The sequence below is a fragment of the Natrix helvetica genome, assembly GCF_964273705.1.
Source record: "Natrix helvetica genome assembly, chromosome: 3".
In the NCBI taxonomy this organism is placed as follows: Eukaryota; Metazoa; Chordata; class Lepidosauria; order Squamata; family Natricidae; genus Natrix; species Natrix helvetica.
The window spans coordinates 171527304-171554889 of NC_138549.1; the positions used below are offsets into that span (position 1 = coordinate 171527304).

Genomic DNA, 27586 nt, shown 5'->3' on the forward strand with positions numbered 1-27586 from the left:
CAAATTAGGAATTGAGGCTGTAGATGCTGTTTGTGTTGAAATTCTTTTTTTTCCTGGAGTAGAACCCATTTATAAACACATAGTATAAAGTATAAAGGGAGAATGTACATAGCAAAATGCGAGAGATATTAAAAACATGGTTTTAGGAAACAATGATTCTAAGATCAGTTTTCATATCTGATAGAAAAGATATAATGTCTTAAGAGAGTGATAGTAAAATCCTATACTACAGACTTAATTCAATAGGATGAAAAAGTTTATACCAGTTCACAAACAATTCAGGCATTTTTAGATCTCATGACTTTGCCTGTTTTGGGAAAAAGGTGATTTGATTTGTCCTGATTTAATTCCGGCTCTGTGCTTTTGATCTGAAGGAGTGACAAAGTTGGAAGTTTACCGTTTTAGACTGGCAAGAATACTTGCTCAACTCACTGGACTTAACCCGGTTTTAATTTCCCTCAAACCTGAATGTTAATGCTCTGCTATTGAACTTTCTAAAAATATTATTCCAGCTTTAACATATTCAGATAACAGAATAATAGGGTTGGAAGGGACCTTGGAGGTCTTCCAGCCCAACCCATTGCTCAAGCAGGTGACCCTATACCATTCTGTCTCGTCTCTTCTTAAAAACCTCCAGTGTTGGGGCATTCTGGAGGCAAGCTGTTCCACTGATTAATTGTTCTAACTGTCAGGAAATTTCTGCTCAGTTCTAAGTTGTTTCTCTCCTTGATTAGTTTCCACCCATTGCTTCTTGTTCTACCCCCAGGTGCCCTGGAGAATAGCTTGACTCCCTCTTCTTTGTGGCAACCCCTGAGATATTGGAAGACTAATAATAATAATAAAATTTATTTCTTAGCCGCACCCTCTCCCAAAGGACTCGGGGCGGCGTACAATAAAAGACACATAAAATACAATATGGACAATACACACACAAAATAAACGAATACGTGTACATGGAGGAGGTAGGCAGATAAATAAAGACAATTAAAAGCACAATTTAAAATCCCCTAATAAAATTCCAAAAACCACAAAATTAAAAAACCCGACTGCTATCATGTCTCCCTTGTCCTACTTTTCATTAGAGCAGACCAGAAGAGAATAACAGAGTTGGAAGGGGCCTTGGAGGTCTTCTACTCCAACCCCCTTCCCAAGCAGTAGACCCTCTACCATTTCAATCAAATAGTTGTCCAATCTCTTCCTAAAACCCTCCAGTGCTGGGGTATTCACAACTTCTGGAGGCAACTTCTATTCCATTGATTAATTGTTCTCACTGTCAGGAAATTCCTCCTCAGTTCTAGGATGCTTCTCTCCTTGATTAGTTTCCATCCATTGCTTCTTGTTCTACCCTCAGGTGCTTTGGAGAATAGCTTGACTCCCTCTACTTTGGGACAGCCCCTCAAGTACTGAAAGACTTCTATCATGTCACTCATACTCCTTCTCTTTGTTAGACTAGAGCCGTGATGACAAACCGATGGCAAGCGTGCCACAGGTGGCACACAGAGCTCCCTCTGCAGGCACGCCAGATGTCGCCCCAGCCTAGCTCCACTGCGCAAGTGTGCGTGCCAGTGGTGGGTTGCTGATTTTTTTTACTACCAGTTCGGGTCCGCGCAATGCTTTTGCGCATGCGCAGAAGTATTCGGGCAGGTGGGCGGAGCCTCCTGCCACTGCTACTACCGGTTCGCCCAATCCGGGCCAATCCTGGTGTGCACCTTCCGCCGCCCGGCTGGTCTCAGGTCACTGCCGCACATGTGTGGGGAGCGGGGCCTTCCCCGATCTCCGCAGGTTCTCCCCCCCCCCCCCAGTGCACCCTACCTTTCTCCTCTATTTCTGCTGCCTGTGCCTTCCCCACTTTCCATAGGTTCCTCCCTCTGCAGGTGCCACTCTTTGGCAGAAATGGAGGAGAAAGCTAGGCGCGCCAGGAGGAGAAACTGTCGAGATCGGAGAAGCCAAAACAGGGCACGGGGGACCACCCTGTGCCCCGTTTTGGGCCTGGAAAGCCTCCTGCACCAACCTGGAAACCAAAACGGGGACGGAGTGGGAGTGGGAGTGGGCGGGGGGCATGTCCAGGGGATGCTCTTTTTGCATTTTGGGGATTGGGGCACGCGAGTGCTTTGGGTACTCGGCACCAAAGAGATTAACCATCACTGGACTAGAGCTACCTAGTTCCCTTAATTGTTAAATCGTATGGTTTAGCCTGAGGTGCAGAGATCTTAATCAGTGGTACTATGGGTTCTAAGTAAAGGGATTTCTGGAATGAAAACCTTGTACTTCCTTTGCAACTTAGCCCCGCAGCTGCTAGAATAGGTGGCCCATAAATGCGGTCTCTAATCAGCTCCTCGTTTAAAGTGCAGAGAGCAAGTTTATTAACCCATCAGATCATTAATTAGCCTCCCCCACGTCCCGTCCACCCAGCTGTGAAACCGAGGGGCACGCAGAAACGTTAACACAGCCGCACAAAATGAAAAATGGGGACGGGGGCTTTCTGTCCTTTCCATCTTCATAATGTCAACATAACCAATGTGATTTTGGAGCCATCTGTACACAGTAAGACGTGGCTTGGGACTCCGTTAAAAAGCCTTTTCGCCCGTCAACGTAGAATTAATGGATGCTACAGAAGACATCCCTGCTCCAGCGTGCCCTCATTGGGAATATTACTTTGTTTTTTTTTAAATCGTTCAAAGAAAAATATTTCACAGTCACAGATGGATTAGTGGGAAGGACGAGTCCTGCCATTTCCCTAAACCAGGTGTGGCCAATCTTGACCACTTTAAAACCCGTGGACTTCAACTCCCAGAATTTCCCCAGCCAGCTGTGCACAGAATTCTGGGAGTTGAAGTCCACAGGTCTTAAAGTGGTCAAGATTGGACAGGCATGCCCGAAGCTGTAACTGGGGTGTGTTTTTTTGTTTTGAGAGCAGAAGGAGAAACAGAATTTAGGCTCCATTTGGCTGGATTACCTGAGGATCCGATCTGAATTGGGGTGATTTTTCGAAGGGTCCCCGGATGGAGGCTGTTGCTTCTCGTGAGTTTTGGCTAATTTTTCAGCAGCTGCAATGGGACAGCCAGATAAGCTATCGGAAGAAAGCAAGAAAGAGGCAGAAGAAAGGAGGAGAAAAAAAAGAAAGAAAGAACAGGGAAGAGTAATGCAGGGATTAAATGAAATAAACACAATAAAATAAAATAGAACCGTTATAAGAAGGTGTGCAAGTGCCGGGGAGATTTCAATATATTTTACGAAGGAAAGAGCTTCACGCAACACGGATGTCAAAACTATTGTAAATCCTTCAAGATACATTGGGGGAAAATAATTCTAGTTAAGAATAAAACCAGCATAGAATGCTTCAATTATTGGAACACAGAAATTAGACAGAAAATTTAGTCACTGCAAAGAAAGGACAATTTCGACATTTTTGGAGACAATTTCTCAGATACTTTCTTAGTGGTGACAATATCCCTACTTCTAAAAAATGCAGTACAGGTAGTCCTCAACTTATAACAGTTGATTTAGTGACCGTTCGAAGATACAACATCACTGGAAAAAGTGAATTATGACCATTTTTTCACATGTACAAGTATTGCGGTATCCCTGTGGTCAAAATTCAAATGCTTGGCAACTGACTCGTACTTATGATGGTTGCAATGTCCCCGGAGTCAAGGGATCCCCGTTTTGCGACCTTCTGACAAGCAAAGTCCATGGGGAAACCAGACTCACTTAACAACCTTGTTACTAATTGAACAGCTGCACTGATTTACTCAAAGTTGTGGCAAGAAAGCTTGTAAAATGGGATAAAATTCAATAATACAGGTCTCGCAACAGAAATTTGGGGCTAAATTGGGATCGTAAGTCAAGGATCATCTGTACTGTAGGACTGCTAGATAGTCCTTGACTTACAACCATTCATTTAGGGACCACTGGAAGTTACAAGAGCACTGAAAAAAGTGACCAGGTCCGACTCTAAGGGACGGTGCTCATCTCCGTTTCAAAGCTGAAGAGCCAGCGCCGTCTGAAGACGTCTCCGTGGTCATGTGGCCAGCATGATTAAACGTCGAAGGCGCACGGAATGCAGTTCCTTTCCCACCAAAGGGGGTTCCTATTTTTCTACTTGCCTTTTTACGTGCTTTCGAACTGCTAGGTTGGCAGAAGCTGGGACAAGTAACGGGGGCTCACTCCGTTACGCGGCGCTAGGGATTCAAATCGCCGAACTGCCGACCTTTCTGATCGACAAGCTCAGCCTCTTAGCCATTGAGCCACCGTGTCCCTCAAGTACAAGAATATCAAATTTTTATCTGTAAGACTTTCCTAGAGACACAGGTAATCCTTGACTTACAACCATTTAGTGACCATTCAAAGTTACAACGGCCCTGAAAAAAGTGAATTATTACCAGTTTTCACACTTAGGACCATTGCAACGTCTCTGACAGTTGGCAGTTGACTCATGTCTATGACGGTTGCAGTGTCCTCTGTGTGTGTGTGTGACGTGATCAACTTTTGCGACCTTCTGACAAGCAAGAGTCAATTTGGGAAGCCAGATTCACTTAACAACCGTGTTACTAATTCTACAAGTGCCATGATTCAGTTAACAACTGTGACAAGAGAGGTCCTAAAGTGTGATAAACTCACTTGACAAATGTTTCACTTATCGACAGAGGTTTTGGGCTCAATGGTGATTGTAAGTCAAGGACTACCTGTAATTCTCTGTGTGTGCAAATTAATGCAAAATAGACAAGAGTAAAATGCAAGGCAATTTCTGATGCCATCCTCTGTTTCCAAACTTTCTTTCCTCCAGTTTGATTGCTGTCCCAAATAGCTAATCTGTTCTGACCTAACCTTTCTAAGAGCACGAAGCAAACTCCTTGTCCTGACAAAAAACACTTTTATTTATTGTCTGTAAATTCTGCTTATTCACATCCAGCAAAATCTTTTGAGGGAGGATTTACAGTCACAGACCTTATCTGGCTTGGAGAGCTGACAGGCCAAGATCTGCAAAACTTGGCAAGGAATCTCAGAGAGTCACGAACCAATGAAGTGAACGAATTGTCTCCTGCAAACTCCACTCCCCTTTCGCTCCTCTTTTATTTCCTCTGGGAGGGGACATTCATTGTCCACCTGTGGCCTTACTCCCAAATAGACCCCTGTTCTTTAGATGTTCCCTTTGTCTGGCAACTCTGCGCTTGCACACATTGGGAACAGGCTCCAGCTGTTCCTCTGCCTCACTGATGTCTGACTCTGAAGGCAGCTGATAACTGGCATACGGCTCTGACCCCATCTCTGCCTCCAACACAGAGCCCTCTTTAGAGCCTTCCCCAGACTCCAGGACTGGCCCATCTTCCTCCCCAACCTCCTCACTGTCCGAATCTGCTGCCAGTTCTGCTGGCCGCTGCCGGGCCCCAACCTAATCATGTTTGTTAAACGTACAGCTGCCTGATCCATTATTTCGAATACCTCGGACATGGCAGAAAAATCACCTACCTTCGGTGAGTATTGCGGTTGCTATTTACATGGCCCTGTCCGGTGCATCCAGGTGTCGGGCATTTTAATACATTCTCGTGCATGGCCAGAACTTGAGAATGAAGAAGAAAAAGAGGAGAAAGGTGAGAATCATAGTAATAATAAAAGGAGGAACAGAGTAACAGAGTTGGAAGGGACTTTGGAGGTCTTCTAGTCCAACCCACTGCTCAAGCAGGAAACTCTATACCAGGGGTGTCAAACTGGAGGCTCGGGGTCCAAATCCAGCCCACGGGATGCTTAGATCTGGCCCAGGGGGCTGCCCTGGAAATAGCAAAGGGCCCACAGTGCCTCTGCCAGTGAAAACGGAGCTTGGGAGAGCCATGTGCAGCCCTCCCAGATTCAGTTTTTGGGCCATGTGCCCCTGCCCCTGAGCTCCGTTTTCATTGCGAGAGGGTTGCAGAAGGTCGTCGCAGCCGAAAATGGAGCTCGAAAACCCGTTTTGCTGGCAGGGTGGTCTGGCCGCCACAGGCGTCTCACTCGACAAGAGTGACACCAAGGTGACTGTGCCCCCCACTCACTCCCTAGATCAAATACAACCCTGATGCGGCCCTCAATGAAATCGAGTTTGACACCCCTGCCCTATACCATTTAGTTTAATGAAAAGAAGGACATGGGGTGACATGATAGCAGCCTTCCAATATCTCAGGGGATGTCACAAAGAAGAGGGAGTCAAGCTATTCTCCAAAGCACCTGAGGGCAGGACAAGAAGCAATGGGTGGAAACTAATCAAGGAGAGAAGCAACTTGGAACTAAGGAGGAATTTCCTGACAGTGAGAACAATTAGTCAGTGGAACAACTTGCCTCCAGAAGTTGTGAATGCTCCAACATTGGGAGTTTTAAGAAGATGTTGGATAACCATTTGTCTGAAGTGGTGTAGGGTTTCCTGCTAAGCAGAGGATTGGACTAGAAGACCTCCAAGGTCCCTTCCAACTCTGTTATTCAAATTCTATTCTATTCTATTCTATTCTATTCTATTCTATTCTATTCTATTCTATTCTATTCTATTCTGACAAACTGTTATCCAATCTCTTCTTAAAAACCCCAGTGATGGAGCAACCCCCCCCCCGAGAGAAAGGAACATTGGTTATTTATTTCCTCACAGGTAGATAGTGCAAGAATGCTGTTCTTTTTTCTGTACTTTCAAGGTTATCTTCACAAAAGGCAGCAAGGTTATAAATACGTATGTTGGTTTTAAAGAATCAGAGGTTTGAGATAGATGTATGGAAAGCCAATCCTTTGAACTAGGTGTGTGTCCACTGGAACTTTGGCACTGGTTTATAAGTATCTTTTGAGGAGTCCAACGTAACTTCGAACTGTCGCTAAGTGACTAGTCATAGGTTAAGGACTACCTATACGTAGAGGTTAAGGATATAGCCTTTGAACCTGCAACTCCTGGATTAACTTTTCAACTGGTTTCTTATTAGATCAAGGCAATGTGTTTCCTAAAGCACCTGAACGCCAGACAAGAAATAATGGATGGAAACTGATCAAGGAGAGATTCAGCCTAGAAGTAAGGAGGTATTTTCTGGCAGTGAGAACAATCAACCCATGGAACAGAAGTTGCCTTGTTTGGAAGTTGTGGGAGCTTCATCATTGGAGGCTTTTAAGAAGAGACTAGAATGTCATTTGTAAGAAATGGTGTAGGGTCTCCTGCTTGGGTGGGGGCTTGGACTAGATGACCTACAAGGTCCCTTCCATTCTATTCTTATTTATAAAAGATAGATAGATACAGTAGATAGACAGACAGACAGACAGACAGATAGATAAAGTGAGAGAGAGAAAAAGAGAAAGAGAGAGAGAGAGAAAGAGAGGGAGAAATGATAGACATGAGAAAGAGAGGATGAGATGATTTAGATAGATGATAGATAGATAGATAGATAGATAGATAGATGGATGGATGGATGGATGGATGGATGGATAGATAGATAGATAGATGACTGATGGATGATAAATGATGGATGGATGGATGTTAGATGATAGAGAGAGAAATGATAGATATGAGAAGAGATGATAGAGAGAGAGAGGATCAGATGATCGATCGATCGATAGATATGACTGATGGATGATAGATGATAAATAATAGATGGATAGATGGATGGATGATAGATGATAGAGGTAAAAATAATATATATGAGATGAGAGAGAGAGTGAGACAGGATGAGATGATAGATAGATATGGATAGATGATAGATAGATAGTTAGATAGATAGATAGAGATAGATAGATAGATGACTGATGGATGATAGATGATAAATAAGAGATGGATAGATGGATGGATGGATGGATAGATGATAGAGGGAGAAACAATAGATATGAGATGATAGAGAGAGGATGACATGATTGATAGACTTATAGAGATAGATAGATAGATAGATAGATAGATAGATAGATAGATAGATAGATAGATAGATACTGTAGATATGGTAGATAGACAAAGAAGTCATCCAGTTCTCTTCCTGCAATGAAGCCAGATCGTTTCTCTCGTTCAAGAGATTGGCTTTCCATATATTTATGTCAAATCTCTGATTCTTTAATACAAATATTTTAATCTCACTGCCTTTTGTGAAGATAACCTTGAAAGTAAAGAAAAAAAATGTCTTTCCAAAGAACAGCACTTGCACTTATGCTTGTGTTTCATTTACCCGTGAGGAAATAAACAACCAACCTTCCTTACTGTCTCTCTCTCTCTTTTCTGCAGCCTTTGAAACGAACTGATCAGACAGATTGTTCTTTTCTTTATTGTTATTTTTCATAAGCTCACACCTTCTTTCTTGGGAGAGAATTATAAAAGAAATGATTTTAGACTCGGAAATAGCAAATATTTCCCCTTTGGGGGGAAAAAGTCAATGAAACTCTTCCATACCACATTGTCTTATTAAAATTTAAAACCTCCCAGCACTGGCCTAGTCAACTTTCTCTCCAAATAGGATGAGATGAAGAAAAATATCGCTTCCTCCCCTTCTTGTATTGCATTTTATAGGCGTCAATACAGATGAAGTTGCTGATTTATCCCAACGCAAGAGCCTATTGAGTTGGGGGGGGGGGGCTGTAATACATTTAAATACTAAATAAAATATATAAATTAGGATATCCCAGACATTTTTGATAGAAGATTCTTCATCCAGGCTCAGTAATCCGCCTCAGCTATCCTCCATTCATCCTTTTATGAGGTAAATCTGCAATTTTTCCTAAAAGTAGGCCTAGACTCACGTTCTATCCATCTAGCGCAGGTAGTCCTCGATTTATAACCGTTCATTTAGTGACCGTTCAAAGTTACAATGGCACTGAAAAAACTATTTTTCACACTTACAGCCTTTGAAGAATCCCGACACGATCAAAGTTTAGGCGCTTGGCAACTAACTGTCTCACATTTATGATGGTCGCATTGTCACGTGATCCCCTTTTGTGACCTTCTGACGAGCAAAGGCAACGGGGAAACCAGATTCACTTAACAACCGGGTTACTAACTTAAGAACTGCATTGATTCACTTAACAACTGTGGGAGGAAAGGACATAAAATGGGGCAAAATACATTGTCTTGCTTAGCAAGAGAAATTTTGAGCGTAGTTGTGGTCGTAAGTCGAGGACTACCTGTATATTCTTTAATCTCACAGTTTTCTCTGAGGATCTGGATGGGGGACAACAGACTCAAGCTCAACCCTTCCAAGACGGAGTGGCTGTGGCTACCGGCGCTCCGGTTCAACCAGTGGACTCCATCGCTGGCCATTGGGGGCGAGCAACTGGCCCCCGTGGAGCGGGCGCGCAATTTGGGCGTCCTCCTAGATGCCCGGCTGTCGATGGATGACCATGTGGCAGCCGTGGCGAGGGGGGCGTTTCACCAGGTCTGCCTGGTGCGCTAATTGCGCCCCTTATTGGACCGGGACGCCCTTCGCACAGTCACTCATGCGCTGGTGACATCTTGTCTGGACTACTGCAACGCTCTCTACATGGGGCTCCCCTTGAGATGCACCCGAAGACTGCAACTGGTCCAGAATGCGGCCGCGCGGGCTATCATGGGGAGTACTAGATACTCCCACATAACACCTCTCCTGCGTGAGCTGCACTGGCTACCTGTGGTTTTTCGGGTGCGTTTCAAGGTGTTGATTACCATCTTTAAAGCGCTCCATGGCACAGGACCTAGTTACCTGCGGGATCGCATCCTACCCCATACATCCCTGCGACCAATTCGTTCTCACAGGGAGGGACTCCTCCGGGTGCCGTCCACCAAGCAATGCCAACGGGCGGCGCCCAGGAGTAGGGCTTTCTCTGTGATGGGCCCTGCCCTCTGGAATGACCTCCCCCCCGATATTAGAACCACTACTGACCTCCGCTCCTTCCGTACGAAACTCAAGACCCACCTGTTCCAATTAGCTGGCCTAGCCCATTTATAGTCCCATTCTTATCCTCCTGGCAGTTATTTTTAATTATTTTAAATTTTGGGGTAGATTTTAAGGGTTGATTTTAACGTTGTCTTAATTTTATTTTATTGTATAGTTTGTATATTGCCTCCTCTATCTATATCTATATGTATGTTTTTTACTCTGACTGTACACTGCCCCGAGTCCCTTTGGGGAGAGGGAGCGGTTTATAAATCTAAATAAAATTAAAGTTAAAGGATCAACTTGAAAGAAAATAAATAAAATTACAAGGGCTCCTCAATTTACCCTGGGAAATAAAAAGACTTACAACTGGTCCTCGCACTTACAACCATTGTGGCATCCCCACGGTCACTGACTGTACATGCCAATTGAGAAGCAACTGAAGTGCTTCTCAATTGGCCTGTACAGGTAGTCCTCGACTTACAACAGTTCATTTAGTGACTGTTTGAAGATACATCCCTGAAAAAAGTGACTTATGACCATTTTTCACACTTAATGACCCTTGCAGCATCCCCGTGGACACCTGATTTACATTCAGATGCTTGACAACTGGTTCATATTTTTAACGGTTGCAGTATCCCGGGGTCATGTGATTCTCTTTTGCGACCATCTGACTCGAGAAGTCAAGAGGGAAGCCGGATTCACTTAACAACCGTGTGACCAACTGCCGCGATTCACTTAACAACGGTGGCAAGAAAAGGTTGCGAAATGGAGCCAAACTCACTTAACAAATTTCTCACCGAGCAACATCACTTCTGGGCCCAATTGTGGTCGTAAGTCGAGAACTACCTGTGCTTATAACATTTCCAGTGTCCCAAGGCCATGTGATTTCTTTTGTGTGTGCCTTCCCATCCGGCTTCCAAGAAGTCAGGAGGGGAAGCAGATCCATTTAAGGACCAAGTGATTCACTTAACAACTGCAGTGATTCGCTTAACAACCGTGGCAAAAAAAAAACCCCAAACCCTTGGCCACTAAATGAATGGTTGCACTTCGAGGATTTATCTGTCAACCGCTGTTTTATAAGAATTCCACTAACGGTTACGGCAGTGTAGTGGATCTTAAGGCGCACTTACTCTCCGGGGGGATCCTGTCTTTGTGAGGGCAACCGGACAAGCTGCGATGGTGAGGGTAGAGTCCTGTGACGTGACCGGTGCCATCACAGCCTGGCGTGGGACATTTGATTTCACGCTTCTCCGGTCTTGAAGAATCTAGAAAACAAATGAGGAAGATGGGTAAAGAACCTTACGATAAGGTTTAGGTGGGTAGGGCAGCTCCAGGAAACCTGTCCCGTCATCTACAATCATTTTTTCCCTGAAAGAGAGAGAAAGAGAGAAAGAAAGAGAGAGGGAGGGAGAGAAAGAGAGAGAGAGAGAGAATGAATTTGGTCTAATGGTAAAGGTACCGAGCTAGAAAACGTGTGACTGTGAGTTCTAGTCCTGCCTTAGGCATGAAAGCCGGGTGGGTGACTTGAGCTAATCAGCAGGAGACTGTGAGTTCTAGATCTGCACTAGGCGTGAAAGTTGGCTGGGTGACTTTGAGCCAATCACCAGCTGGCTATGAATTCTAGTCCCGCCTTAGACATGAAATCCAGCTGGGTGACTTTGGGCCAATCACCAGCTGGCCATGAATTCTAGTCCCGCCTTAGACATGAAAGGCAGCTGGGTGATTTAGGTCTAATCACCAGGAGCCTGTGAGTTCTAGTCCTGCCTTAGGCATGAAAGCCGGGTGGGTGACTTGGGCCAATCAGCAGGAGACTGTGAGTTCTAGATCTGCACTAGGCGTGAAAGTTGGCTGGGTGACTTTGGGCCAATCACCAGCTGGCTATGAATTCTAGTCCCGCCTTAGACATGAAAGGCAGCTGGGTGACTTTGGGCCAATCATCAGGAGACCGTGAGTTCTAATCCAGTCTTAGGGATGAAACCTAATTGGATGACTTTGGGCCAATCACCAGGAGATGGTGGAGTTCTAGTACCAGTCCCACCTTAGCTGTGAAAGCCAGCTGAGTGATCAGTCATTCTCTCTCATCCTAGCCCACCTCACAGGGTGATCGTTGTCGGGAAATTAAGAGAAGGAAGGTGTCTTGGATATGTTCACTCGCCTTGAATTATTTGTGAAAATAATAAAGGTGGGATATAAGCGAATGGATGGATGGATGGATGGATGGATGGATGGATGGAGGGAGGGAGGGAGGGAGGGATAGATAGATAGATAGATAGATAGATGATAGATAGATAGATAGATGGATAGATAGATAGATAAAGTTCCTTGAGTTATTTGTGAAAATAATAAAGGTGGGATATAAATGAAGGGGTGGCTCAGTGGCTAAGAGGCTGAGCTTGTCGAGCAGAAGGTCGGCAGTTCAGCGGTTCGAATCCCTTGCACCACATAACGGAGTGAGCTCCCGTGACTTGTCCCAGCTTCTGCCAACCTAGCAGTTCGAAAGCACGTAAAAATGCAAGTAGAAAAATAGGAACCCCCTTTGGTGGGAAGGAAACAACGCTCCGTGCACCTTCGGCGTTTAGTCATGCTGGCCACATGACCACGGAGAGGTCTTCGGACAGCACTGGCACTTCGGCTTTGAAACAGAGATGAGCACCACCCCCTAGAGTCAGGAACAATTAGCACATATGTGCAAGGGGAACCTTTACCTTACCTATAAATGAATGGATGGATGGATGGATACATAAATAAAGGTGGAATATAAATGAATGAATGGCTAGACAGACAGTCAGACAGACAGAGTTCCTTTGCAGATCAAATCTACAGTCAGGGAACAATGTTTTGGCTCAGCAGGACACACAATAGTGGGGAAGTCCCATTATTTGCCTCCTCCAGATGGCAGGGATGATAAAAATGCCTTCCTTTATCACTTCTGGGGCTTCCTCCACTTCTTCCTGGACTCAGAAAAGACCTGCTTCCTGAACGTGTCGGAGATTCCCTGAGAAGTTGTGCGAAAGGAAAACCACCCAGCCGTTTGCTCGTTCCTTTAAGAGCTTCTCTTTCATTTGCTTTCCTCAACTTCTCAAAGCAGCTTTGAAGCTGGCGCTGCCGGCCGTGTGGAAGTGAAGCGTCTTTTCAAAAGCTTTTGAGCAGCCCTACAAGCGCTCGTCTTCTGCGGCCAGGAAGAGTTTACGCGATTGAACTGGAACCCTACCGACATCAAACCGCCAAAAGTTGCCTCCGTTTATTAACTCAAATCTCTACTCAACTCTGGTGTCTGGCGGGGATCAGAAAAAAAAATACAGCTGTGCTGGGAATCAAGGTATAATAAGTAAGACTCTGGAGACAGGCTCCTTAACAGAATAACAAGAGTTGGATGGGACCTTGGAGGTCTTCTAGTCCAACTACTCCAGGGATGGCTAAGGTTTTTGTCCTTGTGTGCGGAAAGCGCGATCGCCTGCCCATACCCATACCCATAATGCAATGTGTGAATGCCCCCTTGTGTGCCCTGCCCCCGTGCATGCACACACGACCCCCCCATGCTCCCCTACCCCCCTTCATGCTCCCCCTTCGACCATTTTTTAGCTGCATGCTTGGGGGGCGCTCACATTGCATTTGGGACCTTGCACGGCCCTGCTTTGGCTTCCAGGTTGGTGCAGGAGGCTTTCCAGGCCCAAAACATTGTACGGGAGGGCTGCGCACGCGCCCCCCTGGCGCCCTGGTTTGCACCTGGAAAGTTTCCTGCACCAATCTAGAAGCCAAAATCAGGGCCAGGTGTGCCGCACGAGGCCCCACTCCGTGCAGGGCTGTATGAGGTCCCAAAATGCAACCTGGAAGGCAAAGTGTGGCATGGGAGGTGCGCTCACCCCCGAGCCCCATATTGGGCCTGGAAGGGTTCCTGCACCAACCTGGAAGCCAAAATGGTGCCGTGCGAGGTCCCAAATGCAATTTGAGTGCCGCCTGTGCATGCACCCTGCGTGCACAGGTTCCCCACATGCGTCCCGCCCCTTGAGCATGCACGACATAGACCCAAAGACTAGCTGGCAGGCGGAAGGCATGTGTGCATGCACCATGGAGCTGGGCTGGGGTGACAGCTGGTGTGCCTGCAAAGAGGGCTCTGAGTGCCACCTGTGGCCCACGTGCCAGAAGTTCGCCATCACAGGTATAGGGTTTTCTGCCTAAGCAGGGGGTTGGACTAGAAGACCTCCAAGACCCCTTCCAATTCTGTTATTCTATGATTCCGTCACACGCTGCTCTGGATTGCTGGATTAAGTCATTTGCTGTAGTAGAATTGATAGTAGACTAACTCCCATCAGCTGGGTTTCGAATGTTTGAGGCCAATCAAGTTGCACAATGACACACCAGCAAGTGCACAAAACTCATGCCCACTCATGCCCAGATCATTTATCAACTGAGCAACTGCACTGTGGCATCAAGGTTTGCTTATTTGGTTTTGAGGTTGGTTAGAGGCATAGGTAGGTGAGGGGCCTTGGTGTAGGATCCACAACCGGCTCATGTAGTCATGAAGTTTACTGCTTATGACTGTTACCTTTAGCAGTGGGTTGCACATTTCAATACCACCAATTTGGCGGGTGAGCATGCGCCTTCCGTGCATGTGCTTTGCTCGCACGCGTGCCTTCCGGGCATGCTCCTGGCCTCAAAAACATGCCTAAATAGGATGGCAAAGAGCTGGGAAATCACGTGCCATGATTTCCACTACTGGTTTGGGCGAACCAGTCTGAACCGGCTGAATACCACCTTCCCACCAAAGTGGTACCTATGTCAGGTTTCCGAAAGATACCCTAATTAATTCATGAGCCTCAAACCAAGTTTCAAAAGAAAACCAGTCATTTATTAGGAGCACCATTTTGGCAATACCCTATTGCAGTCGGATCTGAGCCTCATTTGAATTATGGCTGAACTTTACCCCCGTTTCTTCCCTCCCCTCAGTCTGTGTCTTAAATCACATTCTCCAATGAGGTGCACCCCTCCGAAGCCTGCTGTAGTAATCTGAGATCCGACTCTAGCCGAAGGTATGCGTGGAATGCGCTCCCTCTCCCTTTCCTCACCATGGCAACTTTATGAGTCGACAACCTATTTATCTACTCACATTTGCATGCTTTCAAACTACTAGGAAGAGCTGGGGCAAGAACAGGCGCTCACCCCGTCTTGCTCACTCGGGTCTCAAACCCAGGCTGTCCGCTTTCCAGCTCAGCATCTTTCACCCCTGAGCCGTCGGGCGGCGCTGTCTCGTCTTACCTTTGCTGTAATAGTTCTTCCTGAGGGTGTCCAAGGTCTTGTTCTGCTTCTCCTCCGCTTGGAAATGTTTCGCGTGCTCTCCCATCACCGGCTGGCCCAGATCCCTCACCACCGTGACCTGTTCCGCTTTCAGGGCGATGGCCTGCTCCAACAGGCCCAGGTTCCCCCGCGTCATCATGTCATACATCTCGGATTCGTCGGTCACGGTGGACTTCTGAGAGTGGGTGTCGTCATCCTTTTCATCGTCTGACCTCACCTCCACAATGACAGAATATTCCGGCTTGGGGTTGACCGTCTGTCCTTCACAGTGATTTTGGGGGCTGTCCTGAGAAGTGTGAGGAGCTTCTTGACAGATGACATCAGCCATCGCTTCCTCTTCCTCTTCCTCCTCCTCTTCGTATTCTTCTTCTTCCTCTTCCTCCTCCTCCTCCTCCTCTTCTTCTTCACGGTCTTCTTCCTCTTCCTCCTCCTCCTCTTCTTCTTCCTCCTCCTCCTCCTCCTCCTCTTTTTGGAGTTTGCACGAGTCCTCCCCGCTCGCCTCATCTTCCCGATGTTCCAGGCACAAATCACTGCTCCTCTCGCTGGTGACCTCAATCACTTCTTCGGCATCTTCTGTGTGGATGATGATCTCCTTCTCGCATTCCTCCTCAACGGCTTCTTCCTCTTCCTCTTCTTCCTCTTCCTCCTCTTCCTCTTCCTCCTCCTCTTCTTCTTCTGTTGCTCCTTCACAGAGCAAGGGCATGGTGTTTCCCCCACTGCGGGAGGCCTCGCCTTCGCTTTCCGACACCGGCCGTTTAGAGATGAGAGTTCCTTCCGTTCTTTGGCCTGGATTGAAAAGAGAATGATTTCTTGAAATGGTTTGTAGGTATAACTGGGTGGGGGGTGGGGAGTAAACATGTCCTTACTTTTGTGTCTGTTGTGTAGTGTGTGAGCCTTTTGCACGGCAAGGGGGATAGAAAGTAAAGGGAGACTTTGGGGTGTCCTTGGTGCACACTGAGCTTGGGGGTTTCTCTTCGAGACATTTCATGTCCCAATTAGGTAACATCATCAGTGCTTGAACGGAGGGGTGTTTGTGGAGTGGAGGGAGGAGGAAGAGGAGGAGGAGGAGGAAGAGGAGGACAGTGGGGTCTTTGGTGCTCTCTGAGCTTGGTGGTTTTTTTGCAGACGTTTCGTGACCCAACTAGGTAACATCATCAGTGCTTGAAGGGAGGGGTGTTTATGTAGTAGAGGAAGGAGGAAGAGGAGGAGGTGAAAGAAGAGGAGGACAGTGGGGTCTTTGGTGCTCTCTGAGCTTGGTGGTTTTCTTGCAGACGTTTCATGACCCAACTAGGTAATATCATCAGAGCTAGAAAGGAGTAGGGCTTGATCTCATTATATATTCTAGTGGCTTGCCCTATCAGTGTTGGTGGGAGTGGTCTAGGAGCCCAACTGAAGACCTTTCCCAACCCCACTGATGGCACAATCTGCTAGAATACAGGGAATCCTGGACTTAACAACAGTTCATTTAGTGACCGTACAAAGTTACAAGGGCACTGAAAAAAGTGACTTGTCACCATTTTTCCCACTTATGACCGTTGCAACATCCCCACGCTGACCTGATTTACATTCCGATGCTTGACAACTGACTCACATTTATGATGGTTGCAGGGTTCCCGTGCAAAGTGATGACCCCCTTTTGTGACCGCCTGACAAGCAAAGTCAGTGTGGAAGCCAGATTCACTTAACAACCGTGGTGTGAATTTAAGAACGGCGGGGATTCATTTCCCAAAGGGGGTGAGAAAAATCATAAGACGGGGCAAACTCGCTTAACACACATCTCACTTAGCAACATAAATGTTGGTCTCAATTGTGGTCATAGACCGAGGACTCCCTGTATAAATTGAGAGCAAACCCCTTTCCTTACTAGCACTGATGTTATTACGTAGTAATGTCATGAAATGTCTGTAAGAAAACAATCCCGCTCCGACAGCATCAAGGACGTCTCAAAATGTAGCTCCATTCTTAATTTTTTGAATGAAGAACTGACGGACATATTATTTAGAGCAGGGGTCTCCAACCTTGGCAATTTTAAGTATGGAGGACTTGAATTCCCCTAGGGGTTGAAGTCCTCCAGGCTTAAAGTTGCCAAGGTTGGAGACCCCTGATTTAGAGGAGCCATTGCAGCTGGACTTAGACTTAACACCCATTCGTTGAGAGACCTTTTGAAGTTACAATGGCACTGAGAAACTGACTTATGACTAGTCCTCACACTGATGACCATCGCAGCGTCCCTGTCTCCCCCCCAGTCACGTGATCAAAATTCAGATACACTTGGCAACTGTTGCATTGTCCTGGAGTCACGTGATCTCCCTTGGCGACTTTTCTAACCAGCCTCTGACAAGCAAAGTCAACAAGGGGGGGGGGATCAGGTTTGTTTAACAACCAGGCGATTCTCTTAACAACTGCAGCGATTCGTTTAGCAACGGTGGCAAAAAAGGTCATTGAATGAGGCACAGCTCCCTTAACACTTGCCCGTTCTGACCCAGGCTTCCTTAGAAAGCAAGAAGCAAAGTCTTAGTCCCTGCCAAACCTCTTTTATTTGCACGACTGTGAATCCCTTTCATTCACAGTCAGCAAGGCTTAGTAAACAGTCTTTCAGAGGAATGTTCACCCACACGCACCTTATCTCATTTGGAGCGCTGCCAGATAACTAGTTTCCAAACGCAGGGCAAGGCAAAACTTGGCACAGAGTCTCTTAAAGTCACACACAGAACTTTTCACCTTGAACAGACCGAAGGAACGAATTGTTTCCTGCAAAAGCCCACTCCCCATTTGCTCCTCTTTTGCTTCCTATGGGAGGGGCCAATCACCTCCAAGGTGTGGCTTTACTCCTAAGTCGACCCTGCTTTCTCAGTTGTTCTTGTCTTCCGGCAGCTCTGCGCATGCGCACACTGGGAACAGGCCAGGGGTGGGTTTCTGCAGGCACTACTGCCGGTTTGCTCGTGGGCGCGCTGCATGCGCATATACAACGCAATAAAAATTGTTCTGCGCATGTGCAGAAGTGAAAAACGAACCGGAGAAGCGGGTTGGGGGGGCTTGGCAGGCCTGGGTCACTGCCAGTTCCAGCGACCCAGACCGCCAAACCACTACTGGTTCGGTCGAACCGGGCCGAACTGGTAGGAACCCACCACTGGAACAGGCTCCAGCTGTTCTTCTGCCTCACTGCTGTCTAAGAGCCCTCGTATGAGCTTGCCTGAACCTCCAGGAGTGGCCCGTGTTCCTCCCCAACCTCCTCACTGTCTGACTCTGCTGCCAGCTCTGCTGGCCACAACACTTAGCAACAGAAATTCTGGTCCTGGGACTCACTTAAGAACGACCTTGGTTTTGCGATGGAAATTCTGCTCCCAATTCTGGTCGTTAAGTCGAGGACTACCTGTACAGTGTTGACATGATCAGAAGCAACCCCGCACCTTCTTCCGAGGGAGGGCTGCCGGAGGCCTCCTTTTGCGCCAGGGCTTCTCCCTCCTCTTCCTCTTCCAGGGTGCCTTCTGAATCATCCGTCACAGAGTCCTGCTTGGCTTCGGCCTCTTCGCTCCCGTCACTGTCCACATTGTAGCCCTCGTCAAGACTGAGCTTCAAGGGATGCGATTTTCGCTTGGGCACAAGGTGTTCTGCTTCTACGTGCTGAAGTTTCCTCTTCTTCGCCAGAGGGCAGCTTTGTAAACTAGGAGGAAGACGGAGAGAAAAGAGGAAGAGGGAAAGAGAGAGAGGAAGAATAAGAGGAAGAGGAAGAGAAAGAAGAGAGAAAAATAGAAACAAAGCAGGGGGGAGAGAGAGAGAAACAGAACAGAAAGAGAGAGAAAGAAAGAGAAGCAAAGAGAGAGGAAGAGAAAGAGTGAGAGGGAGTGAGAGAGGAATAGAAACAGAGGAAGAAAAGGAGAAACAGAAAGAGAGGAAGAGAAAGAGAAAGAAAGAAAAACAAAGAGAGAAAGAAAGAAGCATAGAGAGAGGAAGAGAAAGAGTGGGAGAGAGTGAGAGAGAAACAGAAACGGAAAGAGAGGAAAAAAAGAGAAAGAGAGAAAGAAAGACAAGAGAGAAACAGAAATAGAAACAGAGGAAGAGAAAGAAAGAAACAGAAAGAGAGGAAGAAAAGAGAAAGAGAGAAAGAAAGAAAAGAGACAGAAACAGAAACAGAGGAAGAGGAAGAGAGAAAGAAAGAGAGAAAGAAACAAAAAATGAGAAACAAAGAGAAACAGAGGGGAAGAGAAAGAGAAAAAAGAAAAAGGAAAAGAGAAAGAAACAGAAAGGAAGAGAAAGGAAGAGAAGGAGAGGAAGAGAAAGAGAAATAGTGAAAAAGAGAAAGAGAAAGAAACAGAAAGAAAGAGAGAGGGAGAGAGAGCTTAAGAGAAGCATCTCAAAACAATGTGGTAGAAGGAGATGTCTACAGAACCACATGTCCATTTCCTAGTGCTATTAATTGGATGGAAGCTCAGAATTACAAATACTGTATATCAATAGCATGTAAGTGTTCATATCATCCCATAATATTCTTAGCATGATCTGCTTAATGACCAGTTGAATATTCAAGATGTGCAGTTGCCACATTATAAAGAGTTTTCAGGTCACTATACTTCAACTTTCTGGCCTGTTCTAATCTCTGGCCAACCTGAATCGGTTCTTATGGGAATGCAGATTCTTGCTTGTTCCTTCCAAGGAACTGGAAGCATCAATCAAAGGGATTCTGATGACTGAAAACAGATATTCAAAGAGGGCCCTTTCTCCGTTGATCATGATGAGTTATAAGCAGTGGTGAGATTCAGACGGTTCGGGCCGGTTCGGGCGAACTACTTGTTCAATTGGTGGCTGGCCCCGTCCCTTCCTGCTCCACCCCACCCCTTCCAGGAGTTCCCACATGCCCCGTTTTTGCTCCCAGGAAGGTGCAGGAGGCCGAGTGACCCACCCAGCCAGTCATTAGGACAGAAAACCGGTTGTTAAATTATTTGAATCCCATCACTGGTTATAAGGTGGTACTACATCTCACTGTCTCCTAGTGTCATTGCCCAAAGCTTGGCTTTTATGCCTAAGGTGGGACTTGAACTCACAGTCTCCTGGTGATTGGCCCAAAGTCACCCAATGGATTTCATGCCCAAGGTGGGACTAGAACTCAGTCTCCTGGTGATTGGCCAAATATCGCTCAGCCAGTTTTCATGCCTAAGGTGGGACTGGAACTCACAGTCTCCTGGTGATTGGCCACAAGTCACCCAGCCGGCTTTGATGCTTAAGGCAGGACTACAACTCACAGTCTCCCAGTGATTGGCCCAAAGTCACCCAATGGCTTTCATGTCCAAGGTGGGACTAGAACTCAGTCTCCTGGTGATTGGCCAAATATCACTCAGCCGGTTTTCCTGCCTATGGTGGGACTGGAACTCACAGTCTCCCTGTGATTGGCCAAAAGTCACCCAGCCAGCTTTGATGCTTAAGGCAGGACTACAACTCACAGTCTCCTAGTGATTGGCCCAAAGTCACCCAATGGCTTTCATGTCCAAGGTGGGACTAGAACTCACAGTCTCCTGGTGATTGGCCAAATATCGCTCAGCCAGTTTTCATGTCTAAGGTGGGACTGGAACTCACAGTCTCCCGGTGATTGGCCAAAAGTCACCCAGCTGGCTTTGATGATTAAGGCAGGACTACAACTCACTGTCTCCTAGTGATTGGCCCAAAGTCACCGAGCTGGTCACAACAATTGGCCACCAATTCAGAAGAAGGTTTGGTCTTCTGAACTCCCTTGCTGGGATGGCGATGGAATTAGAGAAGCCAAACGGACACGAAAACTCACCTCCTGTGCCTTGCGTACTTTCCTCGAATGTGTCCTGATCCATTGCATCCTGGAGTGGGACAGCTGTGTGAAGAGGGCGACACACACAAACCAGAAATAAAAGCGAGCATAATTTCCAAGGTGGCAGGAGGTGGGAGAGGGAGAAATCAAATCAACTCAACTACGGGTGGTCCTCGACTTACAAGGCTTTAGTGACTGTTCAATGTTACAAAGGCATTGGAAAAAAGTGAATTCGGACTGAGTGAGTGAGTGAATTCACACTTACAACCTTTCCAGGATCCCCATGGATACGGGATCACAATTGAGAAAAGAATAGCAATAGCACTTAGACCAGTGATGGCTAATCTTTTTCCCATCGTGCGCCAAAAGCAGGGGGGAGGGGGCGAGCGCAGGGCGGTTTTGCGTGGGCGTGCCCACACCCATAATCTTATAAGTGCGACCCCTGCCCTCCCCCCACTTTTGGCTCATGATGGACCTGTTTTTCGTCCCCCAGGCTCCAGAATCTTTCTAGGAGCCTGCGTAGGGCGAGAACAGCCTACCACGCTCCACTAGAGGCCCCCCGGAGGCTTCAGGAGGCTGCCATGAAGCCTCAGTAGCACGAAAAACAGCCCAAGCGCAAACCGGAACTTCCCGTTTGCGCGTTGGGTTGTTTTTGGCCCTCCGGAGGGTGAAAAACGGCCGAAAAAAGGAGGCCGAAGTCAATTGGCCAGAGTGCACATGTGCGCTGGAGCTGATAGGGCAATGCCTTGCGTGCCCTAACAAATGCCTCCGCATGCCACCTGTGGCATGCGTGTCATAGGTTTGCCATCATGGACTTAGACTTATATACCGCTTCACAGTGCTTTTACAGCCCTCTCTACGCGTTTAACAGTCAGCCTATTGCCCCCAACAATCTGGGTCCTCATTTGGAAGGATGGAAGGCTGAGTCAGCCTTGAGCCAGTGAGAATCGAATTCCTGGCAGTGCGCAGAGTCAGCCAGCCTGCAATACTGCTTTCTAACCATTGTGCCACCATGGCTCTGGGCAGATGCTTGGCAATTGGGATGATTTACAACAGTTCAGTGACCATTTGAAGTGACAATGCCACGGAAAAATATGGCTTCTGACGCTTTTTCACACTTATGACTGTGGTGGCATTCCCATGATCACGTGATCAAAATTCAGACGCTTGGCAACTGACTCGTATTTATGACAGTGGAAGCGTCCTGGGGTCACGCAATCCCCTTTTGTGATCTTTGGACAAGCAAAATCAAGGGGGAAGCCAGATTCACTTAACAACCCTGATACTAACTTAACAACTCACTTAACAACCATGGCAAGAAAGGTCGTAAAATGGGGCAGAACTCACTTAACAAACAATCACATTTAGCAACCTACATTTTGGCCTCAATTGTAGTCATAAATTGAGGACTACTTGTATTTAGGACGGTTGTACCATCCCCGGGGCCTTGTAATTCTGTTTTACGACTTTCTGAAGTGCCAAGCCAATGGGGAAGCTGGATTCACTTAACAACCATGTTCCAAACTTAATAACTGAAAGGATTCACTCAACAATTGCAGCAGTGATTCGCTTAACAACAGTGGCAAGAAAGGTGGCAAAACGGGGCAAAGCTCAACCTCTGTCTTGCTTAGCAAGATAATTTTTGGGGCTCAGTTGTGGTCGTAAGCCAAGGACTACCTGTACATGGATGGTGGAGAGTGAAAGTGACTTCTGAAAGTGAAGTGAAGTGATAATTTTTGGGGCTCAGTTGTGGTCGTAAGCCAAGGACTACCTGTACATGGATGGTGGAGAGTGAAAGTGACTTCTGAAAGTGAAGTGACGCCTAGAAGCATCTGAGAGAAGATAAGAGAATTAATTCCCTTCCGACATTTCCTCGGCTGCTTTTGAATTCAAAGGAGGGAAGGCAGCGGCTTTGTGATTTGCTAAAAATTAATGAAATGAGTCACCCCATTTAATTAAATGAAGGGCTCATTATAGTTTTATGAGTGTGTTTAATTAAAGATTTGCATATGTAAGAGGAGGCCTTTTAAAAGCAAGCAATTCCCACACTTAGACTCTTACGGACGGGGAATTTTATTTTATTTATGTGTTATAACAGTGATGGCAAACCTTTTCGGCCCCCAGTGCCCAAACCGGAACACCCATGCTTGTGCCTGCATACAATCCCCGGAGCGCCAGAAATCTGATGAACAGCTGGCTGGCACGGGCATGCCTGTTTTCTGGCTGTTTCTGGCCGTTTTTCAGGCCGTTTTCAGGCCATTTGGGGGGCTATTTTTGGCCCGAAAATGGCCTGAAAAAACGGCCTGAAAATACCCCGAACAACGGCCTGAAAATGGCCCGAACAACGGCCTGAAAATGGCCCGAAAAACAGACTGAAAATGGCCCGGAAAACAGCCTGAAAACGGCCTGAAAATGGCCTGGAAAACAGCCCGAAAATGGCCCCGAAAACAGCCTGAAAATGGCCTGAAAACAGCCTGAAAATGGGCCTGAAAACAGCCTGAAAATGGCCCGGAAAACAGCCTGAAAATGGCCCTGAAAACAGCCTGAAAACTGCCTGAAAATGGCCTGGAAAACAGCCCGGAAATGGCCCGGAAAACAGCCTGAAAATGGCCCGGAAAACAGCCTGAAAATGGCCTGAAAACAACCTGAAAACAGCATGAAAATGGCCCGGAAAACAGCCTGAAAATGGCCTGAAAACAGCCTGAAAATGGCCTGAAAACAGCCTGAAAATGGCCCAGAAAACAGCCTGAAAGTGCCCTTTTTAGGCCGTTGCTTGGTGCTCTAGTACCCGCAAAGACTAGCTGGCTGGCACCAGAAACCAGAAGAGCAGCTACAGTGGTGGGTTCCGGATCCCGTTCCAACTGGTACGGTTGGAACGGGCCCGGCGGCATCCACAGCATGCGCATGTGTCTTAGCACCTCCGTGAGCCTCCACGACACTCCAGCTGCTCCGCGGAGTGTCGCGCAGGTGCTGTTTCTGCCATGCGCATGCGCGGAAGCACGGAAGCCTTAAAAGACAGGTAAGGAACTTGGGCGGGTGGGTGGTCCCTCCGGAGCACCATACCGGAACAGTATCCGGTGCTCTGGGCAGGCTCCAGTATGCCCGTACCGGGGAGTACCGCCTGCAACCCATCACTGAGCAGCTGGTTGCAGAAGGTGACTGTGAGTGCCCCCACAGCGGGCTCTACATGCCATAGGTTTGCCATCATGGTGTTATAGCCTCTCTCTCTCTCATTCACACACACACACACACGCACACAGGCATGGGCATGTCACATGACTCAATCATATGGCGTTTCTGCTCCTTCCTACGTCTTTCAGACAACGATGAATCAATTGCATTCTTCACTTAACCTCTGATTTGGGGGAATGGATTTCCCCAAACGTAGTTTTCAGATCGTCACTCTGCAGGTTAGCCCTCGACGTATGACTGTTTGCTCACAGTCTGTTTAAAGTGACGACGGCCTCGGGGAAACTCGTGGTTATGACCGTTGTACTATCCTCGTGATCATGGGATCCCAATAGGGGCCCTTGGCATCTGGTTCTCGTTTGGGACGGGCTGCGGCTTCCTGCGGTCAGGATTGGCAAACTTTTTGGGGGTGAATTCCTGGGAGAGCTGAATTTGCATAATGACAGCTGTGAAAACAGTCGTAAATGGGGTCCGACTTGAATTACAACTGCAACAACTTCCAATGGAAATTCTGGTGTCAATTCTAGCTGCAAGTTGAGGGCTAGCTATCCAGCCAGTCCTCACCCTTGCAACGACCGTTGCAGCATCCCCATGGTCGCGTGAAAGAAATTCGGGTGCTTGGAAACCAACATGTACAGGTAGTCCTTGACTTACAACAGTTCACTTAGTGACTGTTCAAAGTTACAATGGCACTGAAAAAAGTGAGTTATGGCTATTTTTCACAGCAGGGGTGGAATTCAGCTGGTTTGGACTGGTTTGGGCAAGCCGGATGCTAATTTTACATCTGGTTCGCTAAACTGGCAGTTGGAATGACTGGCTGGCCCCGCCCACCCCAGCCCTCACCTCCCAGGAGTCTCTAGGCAGTTCATCATGCCATATAAGTACAGGACCCGAACTGAGGCTCTGGGAGGGAGAAAAATGGGCCTACTGGAAGTTCCGGAGGGCCTCTGGAGCCCGGGGAAGGCTGTTTTCACCCTCCCGGAGGCTCAAAAAAACCCTCCAGAACCTGGGGAGGGTGAAAACGCCCCTCTCTGCTGTGGTGCAGGAGGCCGAGTAGGCCATGCCCCCATGGCTACGCTCACCCAACGACAGGGCAGAGAACTGGTTGCTAAAAAATTTCAATCTCACCCCTGCTTACGACTGTTTCAGCCTCCCGATGGTCACGTGTTTTATGTTCGGATGCTTGATAACTGACTCACATTTATGACAGTTACAGTGTCCCTGGGCCATCCCCTTTTGCGACCTTCTGACAAGCAAAGTCAATGGGGAAACCGGATTCACTTAACAACTGGGTTACTAACTTAGCAACTGCAGTAATTCACTTAACAACTGTGCCAAGAAAGATCCTAAAATGGGGCAATGCTCACTGAACAAATTTCCCACTTGGCAACATAAATTCTGGGCTCAATTGTGGTCGTAAGTCGAGGACTAGCTGTATTTTTGACAGTTGCAGCTGGGGCCCCGTGATCACCATTTGCAACCTTCCCAGCCCTCTTCCCACAAGAAAAGAAAATGGATTCACTTAATGACCGCCTGATTCTCTTAACAACTGCAGTGTTGTTTCCTTCCTTCCCCTCCTCCCTCCATCTTCCCTCCTTCCCTCCCACTTCCTCTTTCCTCCCCCTCCCTCTTCCTCCCTCTCTCTTCCTATTCCCTTCCTCCCTTCCACTAAAAGAATGGTTCTAAGTCAAGAACTCCTTGTAATACCTACATTACAATTTTCAACCCATCAATCAGAACAGGAAGGGACCATGGAGGTCTTCTAGTCCAACCCCCTGTTCAATCAGGAGATCCTATACCATTTCAGACAAGTGACTATCCAGTCTCTTCTTAAAAACCTCCAGTGATGAAGCACCCATAACTTTTGGAGGCAACTTCTGTTCTACTGGTTAATTGTCCTCACTGTTGGGAAGTTCCTCCTTAATTCCTTTAATTTAAGAACCCACCAGGCATCCCTGGAAACACCCCAACTTCTCAGGGTTCGTGGGGGCATATACAAATCCTGTGGGTCGAATAACAGAGGCTATTTCCTTCCTCATTAGAAAATCCCAGGAGTCAAAGAGCAAATGGAAGACACCCAGTCCAACTTCCTACGGTGATTGTACTTCGGGAAACAGGCTGTTATGCAGATTACCGAGCGCCAGGCGCACGGCTGCCCTGCCTTTTATTGTCGAGCACATCAGCAGAGGTGGCAATTGATGCCAATGACATATTTCAGGGCCAGCCTCGATGCGCACAGCCATCGCTGCAGCTGTCCCCTAACTGCCTGATTAACTGGACAATTAATCGACTAATTGAAGCCCAGGCTGTGCCCGTGACAATAGCAGGGGAGGTGACGGAGAAAGACATTAAGCATTTACAAGAGGGGGGGGCGGGTGGGGGGGAGGCGCGTGCGTTCCAAGCATGCCGAGAAATTGGCAGTGGCTACACTCGTAAACACAGCGGGGTGTGGAGGAGAGGCTAGGATCTGGAGGGAGCCAAGCAGATGGAGTCACCTCCGTTGCCAGGTGCCCCTTCGAAAAGTCTGCCCTACTTTGCAAAGAATTCGGTCTCTCTCTTGGGGGTGAAGCTGATTTGGCATTGAAGGAACCCCTCTTTTTTGAGGGATTGCCATAAAGAGGGTGGGGGGGTTCATTTATTTTCCAAAGCCTCAGAAGGCAGGACAAGAAACAATGGAATACTACTATCATGTCACCTCTGATCCTCCTCCTCCTCCTCCTCCTCCTCCTCCTCCTCCTCCTCCTCCTCCTCCTCCTCCTCCTCCTCCTTTATCCATCATCGGACGTTGGCGATCCTCTTGGCGAACCTATTTTTATCAACCACCACAGGAAAAAGTGCTGCTGAGTTTTGTCCAAACCAGTCCCTTAGATTTTGAAGCAGGGGTGGGTTCACACTGGCGTTGGTACCAGTTTGTGAAGCGCGTTGCTCGCGCGTGCGTAGTTCACTGCAAATTGTTCTGCGCCTGCGCAACGACCATTAAAAACGAATGAAACACATGCCAGCAACAGCAGCAGAGACCGGAGAACCAGTTCAGGGGCGTGGCCAGCCTGGGCTGCTGCTCGTTCTGCGACCCAGGCCAAATTACCACTACCGCTTCACCCGAACCGGTGCGAACTGGTAGCAACCCACCTCTTTTTTGAAGCCGTGATGTTCTTCTCCTGCCTGGACCTCCTTTGCCTTCAATCTTTCCTTGGAGGGTTAAATGAAGGATGGCGTATTTTCCTGGGTGTCCGGACATGTCCAAAATATTCCAGCTTTCACTTTTTATGTGGTTTTGATGATTTCCCTTGGCTTTCCCAGGCGGCTTATCCCCTCCTGATTTCTGATTTTGTCAACCCAGCTTATACGTAACAGCCGTCTGCAAACCCACATTTCAAATGCTTCTAGTCTCTTCAAGTGGCTTTCTGTCCAACTCTCCACTCCGTAGGGCAGGATAGAAAAGATGTAGCATCTGACAAGCTTCGTTTTCAGTCTTAGGCTTATGTCGTGACTGCAG

General features: G+C 47.4%; 1 protein-coding gene across 1 annotated transcript in view; it reads right to left on the reverse strand.

The window, feature by feature from the left end:
* Nucleotides 1-27586, reverse strand: part of MYT1 (myelin transcription factor 1) — a gene marked incomplete at its 3' end in the record, with an annotated part of 110578 nt that overhangs the window by 57957 nt on the left and 25035 nt on the right. The window contains exons 4-9 of the mRNA XM_081949694.1: nt 20902-20964; nt 18536-18789; nt 15087-15911; nt 10961-11095; nt 5470-5560; nt 2957-3070 (exon numbers count right to left, since the gene is read on the reverse strand). Coding sequence (XP_081805820.1) covers nt 2957-3070; nt 5470-5560; nt 10961-11095; nt 15087-15911; nt 18536-18789; nt 20902-20964 — 1482 coding nt within the window. The remainder of the gene's footprint in view (nt 1-2956; nt 3071-5469; nt 5561-10960; nt 11096-15086; nt 15912-18535; nt 18790-20901; nt 20965-27586) is intronic.